This window comes from Vidua chalybeata, chromosome 10, assembly GCF_026979565.1.
Source record: "Vidua chalybeata isolate OUT-0048 chromosome 10, bVidCha1 merged haplotype, whole genome shotgun sequence".
NCBI lineage: Eukaryota > Metazoa > Chordata > Aves > Passeriformes > Viduidae > Vidua > Vidua chalybeata.
The window spans coordinates 8463991-8474676 of NC_071539.1; the positions used below are offsets into that span (position 1 = coordinate 8463991).

General features: G+C 39.3%; 1 protein-coding gene across 1 annotated transcript; it reads right to left on the reverse strand.

Annotated features, from left to right (window-relative positions):
* Positions 1–266: 266 nt before the first annotated feature.
* FETUB (fetuin B) lies at positions 267–10115 on the reverse strand. Its single transcript, XM_053952043.1, has 7 exons — positions 9795–10115; positions 5372–5482; positions 3910–3997; positions 3214–3380; positions 2279–2392; positions 1272–1355; positions 267–790 (listed from the first exon to the last, which is right to left on the reverse strand). The coding sequence occupies exons 1-7, from the start codon at positions 10014–10016 to the stop codon at positions 374–376; spliced, it is 1203 nt and encodes a 400-aa protein (XP_053808018.1). The 5' UTR covers positions 10017–10115; the 3' UTR covers positions 267–373.
* Positions 10116–10686: the final 571 nt, after the last annotated feature.

Genomic DNA, 10686 nt, shown 5'->3' on the forward strand with positions numbered 1-10686 from the left:
GGCTCATCTCCCCATGCCCTGGGGAGCAGCCATCCCCCTCCGGGCCTTGACGGATTCTGCTACCAAGGATATTTTTTTTTCTGATGTCTTTGGGCTGTCTCAGCCCTGCAAGTTCTTTTATCCTGCACAGTTACCTTTCCTTCATGCTCTGCCTGGTGGGGGGAATTTGAAAATTAAAAGCCAAATACTTTTGTTGGAAAATGCCTCGGTTAAATTTCTTGTCCCAATCTGTTCTTGTGCTTTCGTAAAACTGAGAATGCCAAAGATGACTGTAACAAAATATTTATTTATTTGAAGGTGCTACACAAATTGAAAACCGTGTTGCCATTTTGCTGTTATTTTGTTGCGGATAGTTGAGGTGCTTGGGCACTGCCTAGACTGTGGTAGGCTTTCTAGTTATCAGAGGATGGAGGATGCCTTCTGTCTGCTTTGCTTCTCCTGGACATGAATCTGATAGAGAAGGTTCTTCAGGAAAAGGGAGAAGAATGGGTCCAGTGACTGGTTTGGTTAAATCTGGCTTGTTTACTTGAGACTTTTCTCCATCACACCTGTGGGCAGATCCTACAGCCTTAGGAAGAACTGGCTTTCTGTCTTTATGTTCATTTTGACTTTCTCTTAGGCTATGGAAAGTGATGTCCTCATTTGAAGGGGGTAGAATTTTAACCCAGCCCACTGTTTTTTCCAGGTGTGGGGAAAAAGGATTGGCATCTGAAGGGGAAGCCTGTTGATCCTGCATGGATTTTCCAGGTGTCTGATTAGCTTCCTGGTTTTCCTCTTCAGTGGCAGGATCCTAAATAACAAGGAATAAGCATTATCTAAATTGAAGCAGTTCCAAATTCCTTCAGATATGAAGATTACCCCTCACACTAAGGATCTGCTGCATCTCTAGTCCTCCAAGACCAGCTACAGAACAGAAGCTCAAAGGATAAATGGATGTAACTGCTTCTTGTGCCAGTGGAGATGGGTGCATGAAACTTGGGTAACTACAGTAATATCCCCTTGCATTCTCTTTGTGATTTACAATTTCATTGTAGGGCGTTCTGAACATATTCTGCAGGATTGTCTCTATACTCACTCTATTGCCTTTTTATCCACCCAACAACAGCCCGTTTTATCACAAGAGAGATTTCTTCCTGATCTGGTCTTATCACTTTGTTGAAGCACATCTTTGTGAATAAGAAATCTTAAAAATGGCTAGGCTTTCAAAAGTTCAATACTTGTTTTGTAAAGGGGTATTACTCTTGCAATATTAAGATTAGATTAAGAAATACCTGCTGACTGAAGATTTCACAGGATATTGTGACAAACCGTTCCGCACGACTGTTTACTACGGAGCCTTTGCAGAAACCGATTTTCTGTAAGAAGAAAGTACAAGCATCTTTTCACATGGAGCCCTGATACTAAGCTCCTATCTTGTAAAGTAAGTGATTATGAAAGGCTGAATAGTTATAGCTTTTAAGTGTATTTGTAGGGATAAACAGCTTGGGCAAATTTTTATTTTGGGATTGGCAACCTCACAAAGGCAGGCAGTGTTTTGATAAAGGCCTTGTGTTTGCAAAGGAGGGTTAGGTAACACAATAGCAAAACTAAGCTGGCTACTGAAGGCCAAACTACAACAGTTTGCTTAAGTTCTCCTGCAGCTATATCCCTATGCAGGCAAGTTCTGTGTGAAACATAATATAATTTTCCACACAGAACCAATTTCACGCCATACTAGTGAAAGAAACTGTGACAAAAATACTGTTTCTAGTAGTTGTGTATAGGTATATACATCTTTAGTTATTATGGCTATAAGTATCATGGCTTGGATCTCACTTAAGATGGGGCTTGAAATGTTACCTCTTGACAACAGTTTTCCAGTTTATCTTACATTTTTTTTCTTTAGTTCCTAAATGTTTTCCTTAGCTGACCTGATTGTAGTATGACTATACTCTTCATGCATTGTTAGTGATTTATTGTCTATGTCTGTTTCTTTGGAGGAAATCCTTTAGACTCATTCAATTTTGTGAGGTGATTGCTACTCCACCTTTTTCTGAATGGTATTTTTTTGTTTTCTTTGCTTATAGACTTCTGGTAAGAACTCAGAACTCTTGCTGAAATGTTTCTCTATTCTAAAGCAGTCTGTAGACTTGCAAGACACTATAGAGCTATGATCCATAAAAAGATCACTGTGGATTTTGGTTCTTGTCTGCAAAGAGCCAAGGAAATAAATACTAAATATTTGCTGAGGAATCATAGTATCTGGAAAACTGGTGTTTATACAAGGAAATGTACTTACAGCTACTTCTGGTGGAAGTGGCTCACACACTGAGATGTCAGCAACCACATCATCTTTGGAGCAAGATGTCTCCTGAATTAAAAACTCCACAAAATGTGCAGGACCAATGACCCACTGTAAATGAGAGGCCAGTGGCAATTAGAACTTGTGCATGGGTCAGGAAGAATAAAGAATTTCTACTGAGCTTGAAATTTATTAAAAACTCCTGCTATGGAAGGAACACGTGATACTTGGGCATTACTGTTAGTTGTTTTACAGTGATTTTTTTTGCCAGTGCTGCTTTATTGCCTGGTCATTTTTTTACTTCTTATATATGCACAATCTTAATAACTCATGGATTGGTGTAGTGGAAATGGGTTTACATTTTGTCATAAATTAGCATCCACATAGAACTACATAGCCAAAGACCCTCTTTAGTGTCTTGTTGACAATATCTGGTTGTTTTAATGAACAAGACCATTTTACTATTTCTGAAATTGGGGTTAGAAAATTGAAGGGATTAAATAGTATATTGTAGTAATATCAGACAGTTTAGATAAAGAAAAACTTTGCTATCTACACATACTGAATTTTAGAGAGACTAGATAATACTGTGGTAAAAAAAGAGTATTTAGCCATGAGATTATGAGCTCTCTGTTAGTCTAAAATTAGTTCTAAACCATGCTTATAATCATTCAGTGAATTACAGGTATGTATTGGAAGGTATGACTGTGCTTTATTAAATAATTTCTATTAAGGGAATTGTGAATTCATGGTGGTGGAAGAAGAAAGAGTAAACAGTGAAGCTTTTCTGAACTTTGGAAGCAAGTCTATGTCTTGACTTCTGCATTTCTTTTTGCAAGAAATGGAATCAGAGACTTGGATCACAAAGATCAGGAATATTCTATTTAGAAGGATTCTTGAGGGCTCAGCCAATCAGATGAGCCTTGGATTACCTGCATTGAAGCTCTTGTGACATTGAGGACTGAGAAGTAATGAGTTTGTTCACTCTCTCCATTGAACTTGGCAAGGCTTCGGACAGCAGCCTCCAAGTATTCAGGCTTAGTTGGAGAATCATCAACTGGGCAGTCGGGACACACTGACCAAATATATTTGCCTGGAACTTTTTATTCAAACACAACAATGTTGTTAGAGAGGACATAACCATAAAAGCATTGCCAGTGTAGGTCACTGTAAATGCATCTATGCCCCAACCCTGCCCACTCGTCTTCCACTCCCCTGGAGTAAGAATATGTGGTTTGCACCCCTCAATAATTTTGAATCTTTATGTATTTACAGACCCATAAAAATGTTGCAGTGGAGGCAGATACCAAAGGAAAAATTCAACCTATTCACAGTGGGCTTGCTGTTTTTCCTTGCCTTTCACAAACCCACAAAAACGTTTTTTTGGTTCAGAGGGTAAAAGCCCATCTAGAGGCTCTGCTGAGTGTCCCAGAGGTTAAAACAGTTATTACTGAACTCTTTTGAGCTGCATTACCTCCCTGGCCTTATGATCACTGACTTGAGAAAATCAGGGCAGCTGAAGCTAATGAAGATATTGCAGAGTCATAATTACATTTAAAATTTAAAGTAATGCTATTTGGCAAAGAATTTTTTCCAGTTCTCTTATAAAGAGTATGTTAAAGACATACCTGGTTGTAAAGTGCACTCATAAGTATTCAGATGAGCAATATTTCTTGCCTGATTAATATAGATAATTGCTTTGCATTGACCGTAAACCTAAAACAATATGAACATTTAGAAACAATTAATATTGTACCCTTTACTGATCATCTAGTACCTAGACAGGAGTGGTTTATTTTCCTCTTGCATTTCTGGAATTCTTTTCAATACAAAAGTTTTGTTAATACTTAAATGACAATGAAGCATATTTCTAAGCATCTCATTTAAAAACAAAAGGCCAGCTCATCCCCTGGTGTGATTCTGAGCTATACAGATGCAGTGCTTGACTGCTGGGTGGCCTGCCCAGGGCCACTCTTCTGGCAGCTGAGAAGTGCCCACGTGTCACAGAGTGCTCCTGGGTCTCTGTCCTGGGCTGGCTCTATGTCTGCAACTCAGAGAGTTTACACCCAGAGATAATTCAGATGGATCCAGTCACCTGTCTTCCACTTTCCCCCTTTTCCCTATAATCATAGGGAGAGTGGTAGGAAGGACCATAAATCAGTTTTGTGGCATAGTAGGGTCATCCTTGCACACAAAAAACTCTGACTTTATGGCTGAAAAAAATATTGACCTATTAATATCCATTGTGCTTTTATATTTAAGAGTTGAAAGTATGCTCTCTGAGAGCTTCTTAGATATTCCTACATGTGTGCTCAAGGCCTCTGGACATGCATTTCTTGGCTTCACTGAAGCCATATAAACCATATAGGCTTTGTGCCCTTTTTCTGCTGAAAACACTGTGATGAGAAGTGAGTAGAATTTTTTTTTTCTAGCTTTTCATTGAAAAGTTAAAATTGATTGGCCTTAGAAGCAGTCCAGGAAAATTTAATCATAACTTTATATATAGATATATATATGAGAGCCTTGTTTCTTGCCATTCTTCATTTTCTAAGAGTTTTTTTTCAGTTGTTCAGAGCAGTTTTTGTCACCTGTAGCAACAGTCTTGGACCACTTTCTGTCTTTGCAGCTTATCTTGCTGAGATTTCCTTTTTCTCCTATTTCAGTGCAATTTTTGCAAAGTTGTCAGAATAAAAGTGGAATTAAACTAAACCAAAAATCACATGTTATATAAAAGTGTGGTTTTTTACTTCCCTCCTTGACAGGCTGTCTTTAAAATACACTCTTATAGGGTTGCTATAAAAAGTAAACCATTATTCTAAATAGTGTCCTAGCATGACTATTTTGTTTGGTCTCTTTATTAGCTCTGGTCAAAAACTTTCTTTTAATTTCCACTTTTTAAAATAAATCTTACCAGTCTATAAACTGACTAGAAGGTTACAGAGTAAAATTGTGGATGTTATAGAATGGCCCTCAATTTTTTTTCTAAGCTTTGCTGCCCACTAAAAATGCAAGTGTAGGGTTTTTGCAGTCATCAGTAGTACCTGAATAACTCATCATATGTGAGATTAAATAGAAAAATAAAATCCTTACAGTTGAATGAGCAGGTCTGGTGTTACAGTTCTTCCACAACTTTTTGCTGAGTACATGGCACTCAGTATCTACGACATCCAAGATGAGATAGAAGACAGAACCAGTGATCTCCTGAAAACAAGAAACAAAAGGGTCACATCCCAATTTTGTATCAAGCAAAGTAGGGACTCATAAAAAGGAGAGATGAAGAAATGGAAAACACACAGGTGGAATGCAGAGATATCCTGAGCACTGGACATCTCTGTGACAAAAGTGGCAAATCAGGTGAAATTCAGGTCCTGTTAGAACAGGCTTGGTCATGCAGCTAACCAGCTTTATAGAAAGAACAGTCCTTTGGTCAGTTGAATTCTTCTGATTCTGGAACCAACCAGAACCCAAGAATAAAGGCTAAACATGTTGATGTTTTCACTGTCAACTGCATTTTATTATCAGATCTGAAAGGTATGCTATTTTGCCTGAAATAAGAATGAGATTGTCAACACCACAACTAACAAAAAACTGCGAACATGGAACATTCCCAGCAGGCATTAGAGAGAGAAATATCTTATTTCTTAGGGCAGTGTCTTCTTCAAGTCTGGAGCTTTGCACTTGCTGTAAAGAGGCAAAGGCTGCATTGATAGAGAAGCTTAAATATTCTCTCAGCTGTCAGGGAGTTCTGTGAGAGACCTTGCAGAGTCACATGGATGTCTCAGACTCACATAAAGCTTCAGTCCAGTTCTGACCTGTGCTTAAGTCCAGAAACCTTTATTCAGTTCACTGCAGCACAAAGCAATTCAGGCTCATCTTTCCAGGCAAGAAGTACAAGGAGGGACTAAAACTACAGCTCTGTATATCTAGTGCTTACATCGTGTAGTGCAGGAAGATGAGATGCTGCATGGTGCAGCTCCTCATTCTGCTTCCACTGTAGACATGGGTAAGCACCTTTCCAGCATATTTATCAAGGATACAGCTTAGTTGGATCATGTTTTATTTATATCCTTAGTGGAAAGCTGGATGTCATTTATACAACCTAAAGAACTTAGATGTGAGCGTTAGCTGCATGTTTAGACTGAGATTATGTCTTTGCTGCAGGGGGAGAAAAACCAAAACTGAATGGCAGCAGTGTTCATTCATCCCTGCTTGATTTCATTGGTTTGTGGAGAAAACTCTAAATGGGGCAACAGTCTTGTGGAAGTCTGGGGCCAATATCTGTATCATTTTGGCTTTAGTTTTGGTCTCTGTTTAACAGTGACTATATGTCAGTCCATAGGGCCTATGAAGCTGGAGTACTGTTGGCTTTTTTGTCTTCATACTGCTTAGAAAACCACTAAGTGGTGTCTGCTCTGGAGTTCTGAGCAGATTGAGAGATACAAACTACTCTGATCACACCTATAGAGATCTGAGGGATGGTGATTTTATGTGAGCTCTACCATGTACACTAGTAATACTAAACCCTTTAAATATGAAAGGGCAAAACTAAAACAAATATAAAGAATTATTAAATTGTTTTGTTACCATTGTCTCTTAGTTCTATTCTTATATATGCAACTTCTCATGCTTTCTACTATTTTTTGTATATTCAAATTATCTTTTTTTGTGTTCTATAAAGTGATCTGGTAATGCCTTACACTGAGATCTCAGTGCTTGCTTACACTAATCCTGAGGTTTAATTTGAAGGCTGTGGAAAGATCAAAAGTTATTTTGACAAAGAGTGACACTGAGGTGCAGCAGTGCTGTTTGTGCAGTGCCACAGCAATATCCCCACACCTGGCTGCAGAGATCTTTCTGTGGAAGGGACTAATCATAATTTTCTGTTTACATACAAGATATCTAAACACCATGATGATAATTCTCTTTAATATGATAGCTAATACAGCTTAAATCAGTAAACACAAAGTAAGACCAGTCAAAGAGTAACTGCTATTTGCTGAAAATGTGTTTTGGAGTAGTGCAGCATTTGGTACAAATTTGTAACTTTAAATGTAAGAAAAAAGCCATCACTAAGACTATCCACATGAAGAAGAAATAACCAAGAAAAATGTACATCTTTAAGGGGTCTTATATTTGGAACTGGTGACTTGAGCTTTCAAACTGGTTGTTAAGGTATTCTGGAGGCAAAAGCACACAAATACCTCATTAAAGAAATGTTCTTATAATCAAATGTGTTTGGTGTTAGATAGGTTTCCTCAGCTGAATCATGAATATTTATTATAAAGAGTGGTGATCTTAGAAACACTAAATGTTTCTAGATTTTGGTCTCCCAAAATTGTAGACCAAATTGTATTTCTTGTTGCCTATAGGTCTCTGTATAATACCAGCTCTAATAAGCAGATAAATTTGTTACAAAATCTATACATCTTTTGGTCTACCTGCTTCTGTATGTATCATTCTCCCCCAGAGAAATGATAATTTGGAGCTTATTCAGAGCTCGGCAGATCACTGAAGATTTAATCATCCTTATTTTAATTTTCATTGCAAGACCATTATGCAAAGGCCTTTTGATATCTGCTTAGTATTGAATAAAAAGTTGTATATCTTTCCATTGCCAAAGAGATCCTTCCTCAGCACTGCAGGTGCCAGGCTGCAATGTGTGCTGGGCACTGGGAGCCAGAGGAGATGTGGCATAAGGGTGACCTGGTGCAAGGGAAATAAATGAAATATTTTGGCATGTTTTTGTAATTTTGGTTAAGTGCCTGTCAGTGAAGCTAATCATGAGTATCTTGTATGAAAGCAAGCTCTGTCCTACTTGCATATAAGTTAATAGCAGATGGCTCATTAGTTTCAATTAGAGCAAAGCTGAACCACAGGTTGCTTAAGGGCAGATTTAAATTTGAAGTAACTTTGAAAATGTTTTTATCCTCAGTACTGCTTAAGAAAGTGAAAGGAAGGACCACTGACTGGTGCACAGGGAAAAAAAAAAAAACTTCTTAATTTTTTTGAGAGGAATGGGAGGTGGCATAAGGATGTTACTGTTCATGAACCCATAAGTACTGCTCCTTTTGTACTCAGTTCCAGCAACCATGGGACAAAAGGCTTAGAATGTCTAGTTTGTTATTGCAATGTCTCGAAACACATTATTTACAGCATACAATAATAGGTGAAAAAAAAAAAAAAAGAAATCATAAAAGTAAATAAGTAAATTAAACCCACAGATGAACAAAGTATGCTTGCTCTAAAGCAATAAGTTAAGTCTTTAGGAAATTGAGTGACAGACAAATCACAGCCCAGGACCAAAATTCTCCAGTGTTGAGATATCTTTGGCACAGGTGAAGAGAGAAGTAGAGAGATAAGTGAGGTGGTTTGCAGAATGTCTGCCCCTACCATGCTGCACTCTAGAGTGGTCATAGGGGGCTCTAATTATTTTCAATAGGGAATAGCCCCAGGATGGAGTCTGAGTACCAAACTCCATGAAATAGCCCCAGGAAGGGGTCTGAGCACCTAAATCCCTGCTTGGTGTTGTGGATTCTGGGCCAGCTCACCTGCATCATGCAGAAAAATTGTGAAGAGACCTGATCCAGTTGCTCAGCAGGCACATTCTGTCACCTGAGCAAGGCAATACAGAGAACATAGTACAAAACACAGCAGAGCATCTTTAGCTGTGAGATCTGGGGTTGCTGGAGTCCACAGTGTGCCTGCAGGTGCCATGTCCTTGTAAGAGCAGCAGGAAGAAATGTCATATCCTTGCCAGCACAGATCTTCAGGCATCTGGCAACGAGCCTAATTTTCTTTAGCGTTCAGAACTAAGCCTTTCAGGTAAGCTTATGGGAAGTGAGCAGGCATTGCAGGGAATGCTAGCAGCAGGCTTCCATAGTGCCTAATCTGCTGCAGGCCCTTGTGAATTCATTTCAGGCTGTCCTTAGTTAGTGCCAGTAGATTCAGTTATTGTAGCACAAAATTGTCATAAATTAAGCACACACAGAGAAATACAATACTTGAGGAAATTGAAGTGATATTCTGTAGGTATTTCCAGTGCATTTTTTGCCCTTGAACTGGTTTCAGGTTTCTTCTGGAGAATGAGTCATCTTTTAGAAGTCTGTGAAGGAATTCCTTGGTCCCAAGCAGGATGTGTTTACACCTGTTAGTGCTCATATCTTTTGTGCAAAACACACTCTGACTTACTAGCCTTTGCACTCCAACTGCTCAAGGCAGTGGGAGGAAGGTGTAAAATGAAATTAAATCAGAGTAGTGGTGTTTCATATCAAATTTGAACTGATGCCTGGAGCTATTCCAAGGGCCTGCAGCAGAGAGTCATGACTGAGATTTGCTCTCTAATTGCCCACAGTGTGATGAAATTGTTTCTAGTCTGTGCATAAAGCTGACATGGCCTCTGGAGTCCTGTGAATAGAGCTTTGCATTTGCCTTTGGAAGTATTTCTTCATTCAAATAGATATTTCTGAGAAATAGACACAGGGAGGAGCATATATTGAGCAAGAGGGTGACTTACCTGCGGCTGTTCTAGGGCACTGACAATTCTGTAGAGGCTGAGTACGTAGCCCTCTTCTCGGTCAGCATTGATCTGGCGGAGGGCCAGGTCTGCAGCCTCCTCCACTGCGGCATCATCGCAGCGGGGGCAGAGCAGGGCAGCCCCTGCTCCTTGGGCAGGAGGGGCAGCAGTGCAGGAGCAAAGCACCTGCATGCCAAAGAGCACCCAAGCAAGCCAAACCATTCTGCTTAGAGAGCCAGTGCTGCAGATGAGGGTGGTCAGTCAGGACGGAGGGGCTGAGACCTGATGAGATAACAGACCTTTATAGTGGAGCCGTGTCTCTTTATAAACTTGTGCCCCCTTTTTATTGCATACTGACCATCACCTTTAAACCTACAGCTGCAACAGTAAACACTAAGTCAATGATTACAAGGTTTTACAGAAGTGTTGTTACTCCCTCTGAGACCAGACATCACTTTTTCCTCCTGGCTTTCCATCTCTAATTTGGACTTCACTGGGCAGATCATGCAATTTTGACCTCATGGCAAGGGATAAGAATGCACACACAAAGCTGCTTCTTTAAGAAACCAGATTTGCTTGAATAAATCTATGTGCAGAACAGGTCTGGCTCCAATTCTGTTCTGTCAGTGATCCAGTTCTTCTGCCAAATAAAACGAAGACAAAGGTCTCAGTAATTTGAACATAAAATGGATAAATGCCACAAGGTTGACTGATTTTGCACTTTGTATTTGTTAAGTGACAGTTTTAAACAAATATATTGACTCTATTATATGCAGTCAGTTTGGTTGTGATAGAAAGCTCAGTTTGGATTCATTCTGTGGGCATTTCTACTCATCTGGATACCTACAGTTGAATGGTACTCCTTAGCCTTGGAGGCATTGACATCCCTCAA

Bases quoted from the DNA above. Each gene is read 5' to 3' on its own strand.
- FETUB (XM_053952043.1), bottom strand. From the start codon at position 10,016: ATGGTTTGGCTTGCTTGGGTGCTCTTTGGCATGCAGGTGCTTTGCTCC. The intron at 3,381-3,909 runs GTATGTCTTTAA...TTGAATAAAAAG, and splicing joins TGAGTGCACTTTACAACCAG to TTCCAGGCAAATATATTTGG. The intron at 791-1,271 runs GTATTTCTTAAT...CTTGTTATTTAG, and splicing joins GTGAAATCTTCAGTCAGCAG to GATCCTGCCACTGAAGAGGA.